General features: G+C 38.5%; 1 protein-coding gene across 3 annotated transcripts in view; it reads left to right on the top strand.

The window, feature by feature from the left end:
- Positions 1-18,072, top strand: part of LOC111141718 (chromosome unknown C20orf194 homolog) — a 133,706-nt gene that overhangs the window by 35,485 nt on the left and 80,149 nt on the right. For all 3 annotated transcript variants that reach the window (XM_022494500.1, XM_022494501.1, XM_022494502.1), the window contains 3 exons: positions 1,826-1,903; positions 10,094-10,192; positions 16,140-16,195. In XM_022494500.1, coding sequence (XP_022350208.1) covers positions 1,826-1,903; positions 10,094-10,192; positions 16,140-16,195 — 233 coding nt within the window. The remainder of the gene's footprint in view (positions 1-1,825; positions 1,904-10,093; positions 10,193-16,139; positions 16,196-18,072) is intronic.

The following is an 18,072-nucleotide window of genomic DNA, read 5'->3' as shown; positions in this document are numbered from 1 at the left end:
CGCCTGGGTGGCTCAGTGGGTTAAAACCTCTGCCTTCGGCTCGGGTCATGATCCCGGGGTCCTGGGATCGAGCCTCGCATCAGGCTGTCTGCTCAGCAGGGAGCCTGCTTCCCTTCCTCTCTCTACCTGCCTCTCTGCCTACCTGTGATCTCTGTCTGTCAAATAAATAAATAAAATCTTTAAAAAAAAATTAAAAAAAAAATTATTAGTAAAATTAAGGTTTATGTTTAAAATTAGAAATCAGATTCCTTCAAAAAATTAAAATCAGTTGATACTTGAAAAGCTGTTCCAGAATACAGAGGAAGGAGCCAAATATATTAACTCAATCTTTTGGAATTTTAAATATAAGGGAGTAGAGATCCTGAATAACTGCCTCCTGCCTGTCTGCTCTCCCTAAAATAATTTCTAGTAGTTGACAAGCTTTGCTGCGAGCATAAAGCTTCCAATTTGCCTTTCCATTTGGAAATAAAAACAAGCAACCAAAGATCATAGACATTTGATTAAATGCCTGTAACTTGAAAGGAAAAGATCAAGAAAAAAAAAAAAGATGGATTGGATAAGACCCAAAGGTAATTAAGATATAGGGCAAAACTTAAGGCACAAAATTTTCATTAGGATGCCCAGACAAGGAAGATTTTGATGACTATAGAACATGCATTATGTGGTGATAAATTAACATAAAGAAAATAAGAGCTCTGGGAAATTATAATTGACTAAATTAATAGAGGGGTTGGGAAGTAAAGTTAGGAAATTATCTAAAAATATAAAATTAAAAAATCAAGGAGATAGAAAATATGAGGAAAAAAAGTTAAAAGACATAGTGAACTGATCCAAGAAGTCTGATAGCCAACAAGTAAGAGTTGCAGAGATACCAGAATGGAGAAAATTTTTTAAAAAGAAACATTTTGAGTGATTAAAAAGAATAAAAACTTTTAAATTAAATGACTTAGCAAGTATAAATGGAAAGGAAAAAGCCTTAAGTCTACCTATGCCTTTTTCGAACAGTAAGGATAAAAGATCAAAAAAAGCTTCCAGGAAGAAAAAATAAGTCACCTACATAAGACAATAGGAACTAGGTTTCTCTTCTTCCCACAACAACTCAACATAGCCAAACCAAAAGAACAAACAAAAACCAAAATATGTGAAGCAATGGTTTTCAAGACAGTAGACGTCAGACAATGAAAAATAATGATTCCCTGAGAGAAATAGCCAAGGTCAGCCTTATGATTACACTAGCTTACTACTTTGAGAAAATTTCCAGGCCCACAGCATGGGGTAGAGGGGATACCCAGGTGGATCCCAGTGTATTTTCTAAGTCGAGAAGATGCAGTGGAGTCTGTTGAGAGCAGGGCAGCCAGAGTACTAAAAAGGAAAGTGCCCAGAGAGAACCCTGAAGATCTGCCAAGATTCTCCTGCTCTCCCCCATCCCAAGTATTCAACAGAAGTGTCAGTGCATTCATGTGTCAGGTAACTACCAAGGGCAGAGTTTAAAAAAATCTGAAAAGTAATCAGGAACCGTGCCTGATACATGCTAAGAGTTGAGAACAGTTCCTGTTCCCACCAGTTAGATTGAAAAAATGTAATTCAAAGAGCATTGAAAAGAGTCCTCAGAAGGGTATTCAAAATATGTACCAAAGTTTCTGTAAAGATAGCTTCCTTGAGTGGGACAGCATTTATTAATATGTATTGGTTCTAATATAATTGATAAGATTTTGATTTATTATTCTAATCACTGAGTTTTCACCAAGATAGTCATTTATGATACTTCTGATTGTCGTAGTGATATTGACTCATTTATTTCAATGTTTTTACCCTTATGTTGCAGTTGCAGGATGTGAGTTTGAGTCTATGGAATGTCTACAGCAAGATGGATCCTATGTCTCTGGAGAGTTTGCTTTCAGAAGTAAGAAGCCAAATTGTATTTAACGTATAAATGTTAGAGCCAGCTCAGTTATCTACTAATAGTATTTAACTTGAAAAAATGCAAGATATGTTTTTGTTTGAACACTTCTTCCCTGATTGTTATCTTGAACTCCTGAGGAGGGGGAAGTGGAAGGAGGAAAAGTGATAGTGCCTCTTTCACTCTGAGGAAACCTCACCTGAGGCAAGACCAAGGCTGCCTACTAGAGTTGACATTTTTACCTAAAAACATTTTGGTTGGGCTGGGCTTCAAAAAAACAACACAGATGGTGTCTTTTTGCACTCTTTCCCTGAGATGAAATGATTAAAAAGATGGGGTTTGGCTTAAAACAATCACAGAATTAGAGCAGAGGTCAGCAAGCATAGGCTTTGTGTGCCCTCCTTCTCTGTTAGAACTGTGTTAGAACTACTCCGCGGTGCCATTGTAGCCCGAGAGCAACGAGAGCAACAGCAATGGTGGACAATGCTTAAATGCATGGGTGTGTCTGTGTTCCAAGGAAGCTTTATTTACAAAGATATGTGGCCTGCCCACAAGCTAGAACTTGCTGACTCCTGGATTAGAGGATCAACCTTTAATGTTTGAACTTGGAAGAAAGCATTAAGTTGGGGGGAGCAATTTCCAGTGAGGAGCAACAGATAAAACTAAGGCTACCGGAATAGGTACTGTGATTAAGCAGCTCAGTGGTGTCTCTCAGTGACCATGGCTAGGTATGCATGGAAAAAGAACAGTGTGTAGCCTTTTAATTAAGTTAGTTATGATACTAAAACCCAACAAAAGTAACAAAAACAGAAACTACAGACTAGTCTTACTTGTCAATGTTAATGTCTTTATTTTTTTCCAAAGATCATTTATTTATTTATTTATTTATTTATTTGAGAGAGTGGAAGTGAGAAACAGTGCACCAGCAGCGGAGGAGAGGGGCAGCGAGAGAGGGAGAAGCAGGGAGCTCAATGCGGGGCTCGATGCCAGCACCTTGGTATCATGATCTGGGCTGAAGGCCAATGCTTAATTGACTGAGCCACCCAGGCATCCCTTTAATGCCTGTATTTTAAGTAAAATATTAGCAAGTAGAATCCAGTATCATGTTAGAATATTCTCTGACGAAGTGGAGTTAATAAGGGTGCAATATTTAGTTTAGTACCAAGAAATCTATTAATGTAATCACTGTACTAATTTTTCTCCTTGAAACCATTTGTGATAATTCCATAGATGCCTAAAGGGCATTTGATAAAATTGAACATCCATTCTGTTTAAAGATTTCTAATTAAATAGGAATATAAAAGAAAAATAAAACCTGAACTTTTTGTACTTTGAAAAGACATCATCATCATCATCATTCATCCATGGCTAGTCTAATTACAGAAAAAAGTGAACATGCAAAAATTTATAGTATTAGAATGCAAAAATGATAAAGAAAATTTGACCACATGGACGCCTGAGTGGCTCAGTAGGTTAAGCATCTGCCTTCAGCTTAGATCATGATCCCAAGGTCCTCGGGTTGAGCCCCACATTGGGCTCCCTGCTTATTGAAAACCAGCTTCTCCCCCTCCCTCTCCCTCTGCTGCTCCTCATTGCTTGTGCTCCTCTCCCTCTCTGTCAAATAAATAAATAAGATCTTTAAAAAAGAATTAAAAAGAAAATTTAACCACAGTGAAGGACAAGAAATAAGTAGTTTAGGAGTTTCTGCAAGTGTCTGAGACCCATACCGCACTTGCATGCAGTCCTTGGAATATGAGGATGCTATACGTCACCCATGGAGGCCAAACATGACACTATATTTTTAAGAACATTGCACACATCTCTGGAGTCAGTTGAGAGGGACCACTCAGAAGGACATTTTTAATTGCACCTCAGCCAACAATGACATCTTATAGCTGAAGAAGCAATAGTGGTAATCACCGTGGGCTATAGACCATGCCCTTCCTGGCTTTCTGACTTCCCATGAGCAAAATCAACTGAAGTTCAGATCCTACCCTCAAAATATTTTAATTTAGTGATTAACAAATGCACGAATGTGGTAAGACCCAGACCCAGATCAATTATAGATCAAAATTACTTAGATCCCTACTTTAATGTCCTGATAAAAGAAAGGGTATACTTTTTTAGAGGTAAATATTATGTACTTCAGTTTTTCAGTGAAAACTTTAATAACAGAATGTCTGGCATATGATAAAAAAAATTAGAAGATATAAAGTAAGAAAATTCATTGTTAAGAGACAGTCAATAGAGAGGCACCTTGCTGGCATAGTTGGTAGAGCATGCAGTTCTTGATCTCAGGGTTGTGAGTTCAAGCCCCTTCAAGCCCCACATTGAGCATAGGGATGACTTAAAAGTAAAGTCTTAAAAAAAAAAAGAAAAAGAAAGAAACAGGCAAGAGAATTAGGTCCAAATCATGGAATTAACTAATGGAAAATTTCAAGTTACTACTAAAAATGCTAAAGAATTTCAGCAGAGACCTGAAAACTTTAAAAAGAACCAAATGGAAATGTTAGAAATGAAAAATACTATACCTGAAATGAAGAATTCATTAGATTGTCTTAATAGCAGGTTAGATACAAATGAAGTAAAGTTCTGTGAACTTTGAGATAGGTCAAAGGAAGTTTCTAAACTGAAAGACCAAGAAAAAAAGACTAAGGGGTGTAAAACAGAGCATCTAGTATCTGCCAAACAATGTCAAATGATCTTACATAGTATAGTTGAAGTACAGAAGGAAAGTAGAGAGAAAATGCAACAGGAAATCTGAATTGATAATTTCCAAGAACTTTCCAAGCTGATGAAGTAGGTCTCCAAATAGCTCATTGAACCCCACATGGGGTAAAAATTACTATACACATGTATAAAAATAACCATAAATTTGTGCAGGGATCTCTTGTGGTGAGTCTACAAATGTTAATAAAATTTGAATCCAACAGCCAGAAGTATTTAAAATGCAATTCTAGTCTTCGTGTTTCTAGAAAAATTACTGAAAAAGGAGCAGTTTGTACCCATATCACTTTTTAAAAATCTACCTTATTTTCTTCTCCCTTCTCTGAGCTGTTTCATAGCCTCCAAACTTCTGTAAAACCCTCTTTTTGGGACACCTGGGTGCCTCAGTTGGTTGAGCTGCTGCCTTTGGCTCAGGTCATGATTCTGGAGTCCTGAGATCAAGTCCTGCATCAGGCTGCTTGCTCAGTGGGGAGCCTACTTCTCTCTCTCCCTCTGCCTGCTCCTCCCCCTACTTGTGTACTCTCTCTTTTTGTCAAATAAATAAATAAAATCTAAAAAGATAAAAAAACCCTCTTTTCTGTCCACCATCCATATACTTTTTCTGCTCACGTCTATTTCCCCTTTGTCAAGACATGTAATCTTTTTTTTTTTTTTAAACTTTTTATTTATTTATTTGAGAGAAGGGGGGGGGTGAGGGAGAGCATTAGAGGGGAGAAGGTCAGAGAGAGAAGCAGACTCCCCATGGAGCTGGGAGCCCGACACGGGACTCAATCCCAGGACTCCAGCATCATGACCTGAGCTGAAGGCAGTCGCTTAACCATCTGAGCCACCCAGGTGCCCAGCATCTAGGCTTTTAATTCCCACTGGCCAGTCACTGCTGGCAGCTCTTTGAGCAGGCCCCACACTCAGCACAGAGCCTGACACAGGGCTTGATCTCACAATCCTGAAATCATGACCTAAACCGAGATTAAGAGTCAGGTGCTCAACCGACTGAGCTACCCAGGCGCACCTGCTTCTTGGTTTTATTAAGCAAATAATAACTTGATCCTGCTATTTCTTGGATACTGTGCTCATGCTAAAACACAGAAATAGGTAGACCTGGCCCCCACTCATACTGTTTAATGGGCTTTTAGACCAATAATAGTGGTGTTCTTTAGTAACTGCTGTAATCGCAGTGGAACATAGAGAGTAAGGAAAATAACTGCCTGGAATTGCTCAGGATTGCTTCCCAAAGGAGTTATTTGTGGTGATCAGAGATTTTTAAAGACAGAGGAGGAGGGGATATGAGCGTTCTAGCCACAGGGAAGGAACCTGTCTGAAAGCCCCTGAAATACACAGAAAGCCCCAGAATCCTCTCCTTTTGAACATTGTGAACAACTGCTCAGACGTGAGTGCTTTCCCCTTGCCTAGTCCTTAAGCCAGGTCAACTTACTCGTGGTGCCATGATACGGACTTCGAGCCACTAGCAAGCTGGATGTCAGCCTACGGCCAAGAGTTCTGTCTAAAGTTCAGTATCCTTCTCTACCAGCCAAGAACCAAGGCACACTGCCATGGTTCTTGGGGTTTTCAGACCTTTACTGCTTATCTGACCTTGATATCTGTCTGGGCCTGTGTTCTAGATTTGGTCTCAAAGAGTCTGTGCAGATAAACTTTCCCTTCTTCATCATCAGATGCAACTGACCAGTTCTGCCTACATACACAGTATCTGTTTCCACAAGTGCACCATTTGTATTAGGAAAAAGGTGGAGAATAGTGTGTCTGGTGGAAAAAACACAGGATCTGGGTATCTCTTACCTAGATACATTTCCACTTCTGCTCTTTAGTATTCCATTCTCAGGCAGGTCACTTTACTTTTCAGTACCTCAGTCTCCTTATCTATAAAGTGGGCATAGAGAAATGCAAGGCTATTAGGACATTTTAAGATTCTGCGTGTGTGTGTGTATTTATATGGACATGTCATATATAATGCTATTTTAAGTATGAGAATTCATCACATCTTTCATTTCACTCATAGCATGGAACTGAAAGCGGTATTTAATGATTCATTCTACCTTATTCTGTAATTAGTACTGACAAGTCCTCAGGGAATTTTTTGGAACAGAATGCCCCATCTTTTTTCGTATATTCCCCCAAGTGCACAGACTATCTTGGATCCTGGATCAGGGGCACCAATTGGACCCGATAGCAGCAGGTCAGGATCCCAAACTCAGATGGTCTGGTTTACTGGGCCACAGGACAGAGGTGGTATGACAGAGCAGTCTAACCCAGGTAACTGTAGGTTACCAGTTATAAGTATGCACTTACTTGTGTGTGTATGTGTGTAAGATACCTCTGTAAAAACAGAATGAAAATATTTTACAAAATGTTAACTGATGTTTGTTCTGTATTTTCTGACTTTTCTGTAGTGAATATATATTACCTGTGCATCTGTTTTTAAAGACTTTTTATTAACACAGACTCAGAAAAGAACATAAAACTAACATATAGCTTAATGAGTCATTATAAAGCAAAGCAACAGAATCTTGCCATCCCCAAAGCAATCTGCTTTTTGTCAAACCCATCACCTCTTTCCTACTCTCCCAAGAATAACACTATCATGAATTCTATGGCAGTAATCCCCTTACTTTTCTTTGCAATTTTTTCAACAAAATTTACTTCCAAAAAAACATAGTTTAACTTTGTCTCTGTGTGTGCATGCGTGTGTGTGTGTGTAGGTTTTTTTTAATCTATAGGTTCCCACTCCATCACTTTGTCTCCATCCCTCATTTACTACCTATTAAGGAAAGCAGATCATTTGTCTTATAGTTGTCCTCATTGGGATTTGTTGATCACATGCCTATCGTGTTCTGTATTTCTTTACTATTGGTAGTTGAATCTAGAGTCGTCTTCTTTTTTTTTTTAAGATTTTTATTTATTTATTTATTTGACAGACAGAGATGACAAGTAGGCAGAGAGGCAGGCAGAGAGAGAGGTGGAAGCAGGCGCCCTGCTGAGCAGAGAGCCCAACGTGGGGCTCGATCCCAGGATCCTGGGATCATGACCTGAGCCAAAGGCAGAGGCTTTAACCCACTGAGCCACCCAGGTGCCCCAAATCTAGAGTTTTAATTACTGTTTTGATTTTGGAAGGGAAAACTACTTCTGGGAGGGTGTTGTATTCTTTACAAGAAGTACATATATCTAATTGATTCTCTTTTTATTTTTGAACATTGATACGCAACCCTTAGATCTTTATTAGATTCTCTATTCACCGTTATAAAATGGTATTATTCCAATTTTGTAATTCCTTCTTCATTTATATTCTCTACACTTGATTTTAGCCAAAAGGCCGAGAAGCGATCATTTATATTCTCTAAAGAGGAATACTCAACTTGCTATTTGGTTATGCAGTGGTAGAGTCCATGTGGGAAAAGCAGGATAATTGTTTGAACTCTTGATTTTATCAATTTTAAAAGTAAAGTTGGCTCCCAGCCATTCTCCAAAAGTAACCAATTAGTTCTTTTTAATATGTCTCATTCTGAACTCATAGATGTAAACATATTTGATGTTTCTGTCCATTGGAGTTATCATCTTTACTAATGTTCACATTGTCCATCTTCGGGCAGTGGCTTTAAGTTGGTCACAGATTGTTTAATACAATCCTATATAGTCCTTGATAACTTGTATATCATAGTTAGTATGTCATATAGTATGACAAGATATTCCTGGATTATTTTATACCTTTCCTCTCCCAGATCTGGAATCAGTCACTTCTCTAATAAGTTCTGGTTTCTTTGAGTGGGGAGTGGTATTTCAACACAACAGTCTAGATGCTAGGAATGCTCACTGGTATTGGTTTGGTCGTTGTTTCTAGATCTTTTCAGTGGGTAGAGCTAGGAAATTCTAGCTAGGAAATATACATATATTCATACACATATACCTGATTTTTTATCCCACAATATATATAAAACATATATAGAAAACTGTATCAGCACTGTCACTTACATGATTACTGAAAATAATTTTAGATATGTATACACATATACATCTGCACCTATCTGTAAATACAGATCAGCTGGGCGGCAAGCAGCAGAGCCATTAGTAAGAATGTTGTTTACACTAAGTATTCCTTGCAGAAGTCCATTGTGCTTTATGCCTAGGGCCAGAAGTAGAGTCAGTACATGGGTAACACAGAGCCCATAAGTCTGAGTACTTATTTATCGACTGGGAGAGAATGGAGGGGAGCATAGATCCAGCCAGTCAGTTTTAGTGCAGCAAGCAGAATGCCTGCTGTGAGCAAGGCACTAGGCCAGTGCCCAACATACAAACACACTGTGTGAGTTGGATAGTAAAGATAACTTATCTGAGTATGAATTATCAGTAACTTTAAGACAAAGAGGGACACCTAGGTGGTTCAGTCAGTGAAGTATCTGCCTTGGGCTCAGGACATGATCTCAGGGTCCTGGGATTGAGTCCCGCCTGGGGCTCCTTGCTCAGCAGGGAGCCTCCTTCTCTGCCTGCTGCTCCAGCTGCTTGTGTTCTCTCTCGGTCTCTGACAAATAAATACAATCTTTAAAAAAAAAAAAAAAAGACAAAGATGTTATTTGAGTATCTTAAGCAACTCGTGTGTTTTGGTTAACTCATGTGTGTTTTAAAGGAACTAATGATGTTTTAAAGGAAAGCCAGAAGCACAAAGTAATGTGTGGTAATTGGGAACAGGAATGCCTTCAGAGAGGCTGAAAAGCAGCTGGGATAGGGGAAGTAGAGAGGTTGCTGGGAAAGGCACAGAGTTTTGCAATTCCCCCCTTCTAACATTAGGGCAGGGTGTGAGGGGGAAGAGGGCTATGGGCCACCCAGGGCACCACCCAAGTCAGGTCATCTGACTTGTCCTTAAACAAAGCTGCACCGGTGTGACCACCTTTTGTCACTGGATGTACTGTCTTTTAGGTGCCTCATAAATAAGTCCCTCTCTCTAATAAAGATTGCTGAAGTAAGGCGCTGGGTGCACATTGTTGTCTTCTTTTTAAATAACTTTTTTAGAATATAATTTATACACCATAAAATTTACCCATTTTAAAGTGTACAATTCAGGAATTTTTAGTGAAATTTAGAGTTGTACAACCATCACCACAATCGAATTTTAGAACATTTTCATCAACCCCTCAAATTCCCTTGTGTTAACTTGTAATCAGTCTCTGTTTCTACCTGGCCTCATTCAAACCACTAATCTACTTTCTGTCTTTATAGATGTGCATTTTCTGGGTATTTTATATAAATGAAGCATACACCAGGTGGTCATTTATATCTGGCCTCTTTTGGTTGTTTTTGAGGTTCATCTATGTGATAACATGTATCTGTAGTTTGCTATTAACTTTTAAAATATATTTAAGTGATCTGGTATTTTGATAGCTGATGCTGTTTCATGATTCTGGTTTTCTAAAGTACCTCTTAATGTGACCAAATGCATTATCCTTTTCATTTTCTTCCTAGGATTTGGTGGCTTTTGAACATCAGTGGACTAGCTTCTTTGCTAATTTTGATACAGAAATTCCTTTCCTGCTGGAACTTTCTGAATCTCAGGCGGGTGAGGTATGTAAGGAAAGGGTCAAAGAGAAAAAACTGATTAACTTATTTATTTTTTCTCTTTTAGTTTTGTTAATTTTTTTTCAGAATTCAACAGTTCCAATCCTTATATGTTTTGGTTATTATTGCCTTAAGCTTTGTCGTATGATGTAAAGAAGTTTTTAGCCTCCATACCAACCTACCAACCCTATAAAGAAGTTGTTTTTCTGTGCCAGCTTCTATATGAGAAGAATGCTCATTTTAGAGTCTGGTGGTACCTCTGTTGGAAAGGAATTCTATTGGGTGCTAGTTGCTAGTTACTATGCCTAAAAATAATTCTCCACATGTGAGTAGCACTTCTTTCCCCCCACTGCCGAACATATAACTGTTACGTGATTGGTCAGTTGAAGCTGAAACACCCATGGAGAAAGATGTTTTACGGTTACAAGGGCACACACCCACCCCACACTTTCCCACACAATCTTTTGGAGGAATATAGGATATATACCAGTGTCGGGATTTCCCTGCTCCTGCCTTCCCTGCCTAGAGCATTCCTGCCATTGAACTTTCCTTAGGTAAGTTTTCTTTCCAGGCAACCAATGGTGAAATTACTAGATTCAGTGTAAAACTCACTCTATGAGTAAACTAAGATATCTAAATCAAGAACCAGGGCATAGGCCAGTCCCCAGATTTAGTCACAGGGAGGATCAGAGGAGTGGTCTTGAGCTTACACTTGATTCTGCCTTGGGCTTGCACTGCCAGTCCTCAGCTCTCCTGTGCTGTACTGACTCCTGACCTTTGGAGTTGGTGTTGATCTTTGTTGTCGTGCATTCACTTTTACATTTTATAAACCCCACTAATACATTGCTATTATTTTTAAGCAGTCAGTTCTCTTTTTTAAATTCTCTTTTTAATCTTGTTTTAATACTTTTTAATACTTTTTTAAAAGATTAAAGTAATTTTTAAAATTTCATGTATTTGTGTATGTAGTTACTGTTCTCGATGCTCTTCATTCCTTTGTGCAGATCCAGATATCCATTGAGTATGATTTCCTTTTCCTTGAAGAGTGTCCATTAATATTTTTCACGGTGCAAATCTTCAGATGATGAGTTCTTCCAGCTTTCATATGTCTGAAAAAATATCTTGATTTCACCTTCATTTTTGAAAGACATTTTTTCCATGTATGGAATTCTTGGTTGACAGTGTTTTTCCTTTTAGTACCTGGAAGATGCTATTCCATTGTCTTCTCCCTTGCATTGTTTGTGATGTTCACCTCTTTATCTTTAATGTTCATCTTAATTTTTATTCTTTATCTTTGTTCCTCTGTGTATAACTGGTCTTTTTTTTTTTTTTCCCCTCTAGCAGCTTTTAAGATTTTCTCTTTTATTACTAGTTTTGAGTAGTTTCCTCAAATTTCTTGTGCTGGGCTTTTGTTGAGCTTCTTGGATCTGTGGATTTACAGTTTTCATCAAGTTTAGAAAGTTTTTGGCCATTATTTGTCCAGATATTTTTCTGTCCACCTTTTTTCTCAGAGACTCTAATTACCTCTGCAGTTAGGCCACTTGAAGTAGTTCTGCATCTCACTGATGCCCTTTTCTGTTTTCTGGATTCTTTTTTCTTGTCATTACTGTGGTTCTAAGAGTGAAAGATACTCAAAAATGGTATATTCTGTGACATGTCCCTCCTTGTTTCCTACCACCCCCTTCTGATTCCATCCCTCTCTTCACCATTTTCCACTTGCTCCACTACCAGTAGGTAACAAATCTCTTCATTTCTGATTTATCTTTTTTTTCGTTTGCACAAAAAAACCCAGATATCTGTGTATTTTCTCTGTTTCTTTCATTGAAGGGCAAGATACATGTAGTCATTTCCCCTTCGCTTTTTTCCCCCCCAACAAGAATATGTCCTCCAACTTTCACCAAGTCAGTTCATTGAGATCTTCCTCGTTCTTTGTTATGCTTCATAGTTCTCCATTGTGTGGATTAATCTTAATTTAGTCAACCATTCTCTTACGTATGCTTATTTAAGTTGTTTTCAATAGTCTGCCATTGCAAACAGTGCCATAGTAAATAACTTTGTTCTTACGTATTTTCAAATTGTTGGAGGTTTGTATACCTCATAATGTGATTGCTGGGTCAAAAGGTAAGTGCATATTTAGTTGTGTTAGCTATTGCCAAATTTCTTTTCATGAGGGTTGACCAATTTGCATTCCCACCAGCTGTATATGAGAGTGCCTGTTTGACCACAGCCTCACCAATAGGATGTATTGTCACACTTTCTAATTTTTCACAGTCTTATAGATAAGAAATGGAATTTTTGAAATTGTGAGTAAGGTTGAAAAGGTTTTCATGTTTGAAGTTCACTTTATATTTTATTTTCATTTTTTCCCCCATTTTAGTATTAGTACAGTATTATTAACTAACTGGACTGGTGAGTGATTGAATAAACCTTATAGGTTATTAGGACTACTTGAGATAATGCATTTAAGTGTTTATCACGGTTCACATGGTAAACCCTCAGTAAAATTTAGCTATTTTAACATATATATAAAGAGTTTTTACAGATCAGTAAGATCTGTGAACCCCAAACTCCAATTGACGAACATCCAGAGGATGTAAGTAAACAGTTAATTACCAAAGGGAAATCCAGATGGCCATTGACTATATCTGAAATACTCTACTTAATTAGAAATCAAAGGACCATATAATAAAACAGCAATGAAATACCTTTTTTTTTTTCTTTTTGTTTTTTTTTTTTTTTTTTTTAGATTTTACTTATTTATTAGAGAGAGCAAGAGAGAAAAAAGAAGCAGGGGGAGTGAGAGAGGGGGAAAGCAGGCTTCCTGCTGAGCAGGGAGCCTAGTGCAGGGCTCAATCCCAGGACCCTGGGATCATGACCTGAGCCCAAGGCAGATGCTTAACCGTCTGAGCCACCCAGGTATCCCAGATGTTCTTCAGAAAACAGTTTGGCAATATAGTTCTGCCTGTTTACTCTAAAATTTCATTTCCAGATCTGCTTTAAGGAAATAATCAGAGCTGCAAATAAAATTTATGAAAAGTTGTTTATTACAGTATTATTCATAATATAAGAGAGTTAGTAGCAGTACAAATTTCCAAGAATAGAAAACTATTTAATAGGCTTTGGTACAACCATATATTATGGATGTACCATAGGAAGAAAATATACCAAAATGTTAACAGTTATTGGAGATTGTAGGTGGTTTTTATTAAATTCTAAAATAAGCATATATTACTTACATAATCAGGGTGTGGGAAGAACAATAGATGTTATTTGAGTAGATTAAAATTGCCTTTTTGTGGGTATTAAGGAATTTTTGAACCTTTTTAATACAGACCCTGCATATCAAGTTTAGATTAGTGTTTAGCTTAGTACTATACACACCAAGGCTGAGAAATACTTCTGTGGTTTCCTGGGAAACTTCTTTCAGTGTACTTCTAAGTTCCGTGGATTCTTTCTCAATGCAGATTGTATTTTTTACTTATTTTTAAAGATTTTATTTATTTATTTGACAGAGTGAGAGAGCACAAGTAGAGCAGCAGGCAAAGAGAGAAGGAAAAACAGGCTCTCCATTGAGTGGGGCTTAATCCCAAGCCTCTGGGATTGTGACCTGAGCCTAAGGCAGCCGCTTAACCGACTTAGCCACAGGCGCCCCTAAATGCTGATTTTAAATTAATCTGTTGGGTCCTGGGTTCAAGCCCTGCATTGGATTCCCTGCTCAGCGGCAAGTCTGCTTCTCTCTCACTTTGCCCCTCCCCCTGCTTTTGCATGCTCTCGCTCTCTCAAATAAATAAATAAAATCTTTAATAAAAAAAATATAAAAATAAACTGGTGTGTTAGTATTAAAATATATTCCTTTATTAGAAATGTAGAAAAACAATATGTTTTTTTATAAACATATAATGTATTTTTATCCCCAGGGGTACAGGTCTGAGAATCACCAGGTTTACACACTTCACAGCACTCACCATAGCATATACCCTCCCCAGTGTCCATAACCCCACCCCCCTCTCCCAAACCCCCTCCCCCCAGCAACCCTCAGTTTGTTTTGTGAGATTAAGAGTCACTTATGGTTTGTCTTCCTCCCAATCCCATCTTGTTTCATTCATTCTTCTCCTACCCCCTTAACCCCCCATGTTGCATCTCCACTTCCTCATATCAGGGAGATAATATGATAGTTGTCTTTCTCCGATTGACTTATTTCGCTAAGCATGATACCCTCTAGTTCCATCCACATCGTTGCATGGCAAGATTTCATTTCTTTTGATGGCTGCATAGTATTCCATTGTGTATATATACCACATCTTCTTTATCCATTCATCTGTTGATGGACATCTAGGTTCTTTCCATAGTTTGGCTATTGTAGACATTGCTGCTATAAACATTCGGGTGCACGTGCCCCTTCGGATCACTACGTTTGTATCTTTAGGGTAAATACCCAGTAGTGCAATCACTGGGTCATAGGGAGGCTAAGAATCTATACTCAGAAAACTATAAAGTACTCATGAAAGAAATTGAGGAAGACACAAAGAAATGGAAAAATGTTCCATGCTCCTGGATTGGAAGAATAAATATTGTGAAAATGTCTATGCTACCTAAAGCAATCTACCCATTTAATGCAATTCCTATCAAAATACCATCCATTTTTTTCAAAGAAATGGAACAAATAACCCTAAAATTTATATGGAACCAGAAAAGACCTCGAATAGCCAAGGGAATATTGAAAAAGAAAGCCAAAGTTGGTGGCATCACAATTCCGGACTTCAAGCTCTATTACAAAGCTGTCATCATCAAGACAGCATGGTACTGGCACAAAAACAGACACATAGATCAATGGAACAGAATAGAGAGCCCAGAAATGGACCCTCAACTCTATGGTCAACTAATCTTTGACAAAGCAGGAAAGAATGTCCAATGGAAAAAAGACAGTCTCTTCAACAAATGGTGTTGGGAAAATTGGATAGCCACATGCAGAAAAATGAAATTGGACCATTTCCTTACACCACACACAAAAATAGACTCAAAATGGATAAAGGACCTCAATGTGAGAAAGGAATCCATCAAAATCCTTGAGGAGAGCACAGGCAGCAACCTCTTCGACCTCAGCCGCAGCAACATCGCCAAAGGCAAGGGAAGCAAGGACAAAAATGAACTATTGGGATTTCATCAAGATCAAAAGCTTTTGCACAGCAAAGGAAACAGTTAACAAAACCAAAAGACAACTGACAGAATGGGAGAAGATATTTGCAAACGACATATCAGATAAAGGGCTAGTGTCCAAAATCTATAAAGAACTTAGCAAACTCAACACCCAAAGAACAAAATCCAATCAAGAAATGGGCAGAAGACATGAACAGACATTTATGCAAAGAAGACATCCAGATGGCCAACAGACACATGAAAAAGTGCTCCACATCTCCTGGCATCAGGGAAATACAAATCAAAACCACAATGAGATATCACCTCACACCAGTCAGAATGGCTAAAATTAACAAGTCAGGAAATGATAGATGCTGGCGAGGATGTGGAGAAAGGGGAACCCTCCTACACTGTTGGTGGGAATGCAAGCTGGTGCAACCACTCTGGAAAACAGCTTGGAGGTTCCACAAAATGTTGAAAAACAAATTTTTAATAGAAGGGAAAATTCCTACATGATTAGTAACTTGGACTGTAGGTGGTGATTTTCTTTACCTTCCATTTTCTTTTGCAGCCTCTTGTCTTTATTTCTTTTGCTGTTTTTTTGTTTGTTTGCTACCTGCCCTAAAAATTCATGTTGCTTTCTACTACATTTGTCATTCCATATTTTTACAATAATCTGTAAACATCTCTCTCAAACACACACACACACACACACACACACACAATACCTACATTCATATGTACATATACGAGGGGGTTTTGTGATTGTTTTATAAAATTATGATCTTAATATAGACAATATTGGCTTCTTTTTTAGCCATTCAGAAGTTACTTCAGTCATGGAATGATCTCCAGCCATATAACTGAAAACAGGTAAGTTTCTTGGGGAAGAAAGTTGAATAGTAATAGAGAAAATGGGACTGACCAGGAGGGTGGTTGTGAGGGAGCATCTAAGTCCCTAAGGTAGAGTCAGGAAAATACAAATTGACTTTAGTCATCACAGGGTAAGAAATTCATACCTTGAAAAATTGTCCGTTTATTGCTTTTCTATTTATATACGTATATATTTATTTTGAAATATTTGTTTATTTGGGAGAGAGAGTGCACAAGTGGGGGATAGAGGCAGAGGGAGAGGGAGGAGCAGTTCTCCTCACTGAGCAGGGAGCCCAGTGTGGGGCCCAGTGTGGAATCGATCTCAGGGCCCTAAGATCATGACCTGAGCCACCCAGGCGCCCCTATCCGTATATATTTTTTTAAATACAGTTTTAGGGGCACCTGAGTGGCTCAGTCAGTTAAGCGGCTGCTGTCTGCTCAGGTCATGATCCCGGAGTCCTGGAATCAAGTTCCACATCAGGCTCCCTGCCCAGTGGAGAGCCTGCTTCTCCCTCTGCCCCGCTCATGCTGTCTCTCTCTTGCTCTGTCTCAAATAAATAAATAAAATCTTTAAAAAAAATTTTTAAAATACAGGTTTATAGTAAACTAGCTTTTAAAACATTGTAACTTGCTGCAATCTAAAGAAAGGAATTTTATATTCCATCCCTACCCCCAGGAAAGCTAGGAAGCAGAATGTTCAAGGGCTAGGCAGGGATCCATAGCATGTTACGGGGAGTAAAAAGGTTCAGGCATAAATGTCCAGTCCCAGGAAGACAGGGAGCATTAGGGTTGCTGCATTTGTTTTCTTGAGGTATTTCCTTTAGCATCTCTCTTATCGTGGTAAGCGGCAGGGCCCCCGCTGGTTATGGTTCCTCTGATGGATAGAGGAAAGTAGATCTTTCCTCTCTTTTCTTCCCTAAATCCAGTCCAATCTGAAGTGAGACAAATTGCCATGGTTGGGACTTAGGGTCATCTTTTTCTGCCTAAAGAGTCATTTACCTCGAATTAAGCTTCAGAAGAATAATCAGTCATGTTTACTTTTAGGAGCCCCTATTTGCCTGAAACTTAAGGAGATATTTTTAAGGATAATACAAGAAATATAAAGAATTTTCCACATGACACACACTAAGGGCAATTTAAGGAAAGGGTAGGGAATAAAGGAAACTCTTAATCTATTTTAGCTGCCATGACAAAAATACCGTAAACTAGGTTGCTTATAAACAAAAAACATCTTTTCCCTAAGTTCTGGAGACTGGTAAGTCCCAAGATTGCACTATCCCATCCAATGTCTAATAAGGGCCTGCTTCCTCTTAGAAAGCAGTCATTTCACTATAACCTTACATAGCAGAAAGGACAAGGGATCTCTCAGGAGGCTCTTTTATGAGAGCCTTTTTTATAATCTCAATGTGTGATCTACCTTAATGACTTAATCACCTCCCCCAAAGGCCCTACCTCCTAATACCATTACTCTGGGGGTTAGAATTTTAACATATGAATTTCGTGGGGATATAAACATTCAGTCCATAGCAGAAACTATCTTAAAAATATCCTTTAGGGGGGACGCCTGGGTGGCTCAGTGGATTAAAGCCTCTGCCTTAGGCTCGGGTCATGATCCCAGGGTTCTGGGATCAAGCCCCACATCGGGCTCTCTCTCAGCAGGAGCCCGCCTCCTCCTCTCTCTCTGCCTGCCTCTCTGCCTACTCTCTCTGTAAAATAAATAAAATCTTTAAAAAAAAAAAATATCCTTTAGGTACTATTTGTTGAGAACATATGACATACTAAGCAAGAAATAAATGATTAAAAAGTAAACCAGTCATGGAGGTTCCCAGCTGGCTTAGTCAGTAGAGTATTTGATTCTTGATCTCTGGGTCGCAGTT

Source organism: Enhydra lutris, unplaced genomic scaffold (genome assembly GCF_002288905.1).
Source record: "Enhydra lutris kenyoni isolate GAN:26980312 unplaced genomic scaffold, ASM228890v2 scaffoldscaffold6, whole genome shotgun sequence".
NCBI lineage: Eukaryota > Metazoa > Chordata > Mammalia > Carnivora > Mustelidae > Enhydra > Enhydra lutris.
Note: the sequence above shows the minus strand (reverse complement) of the source record. Positions and strands in the feature narration are given on the sequence as shown.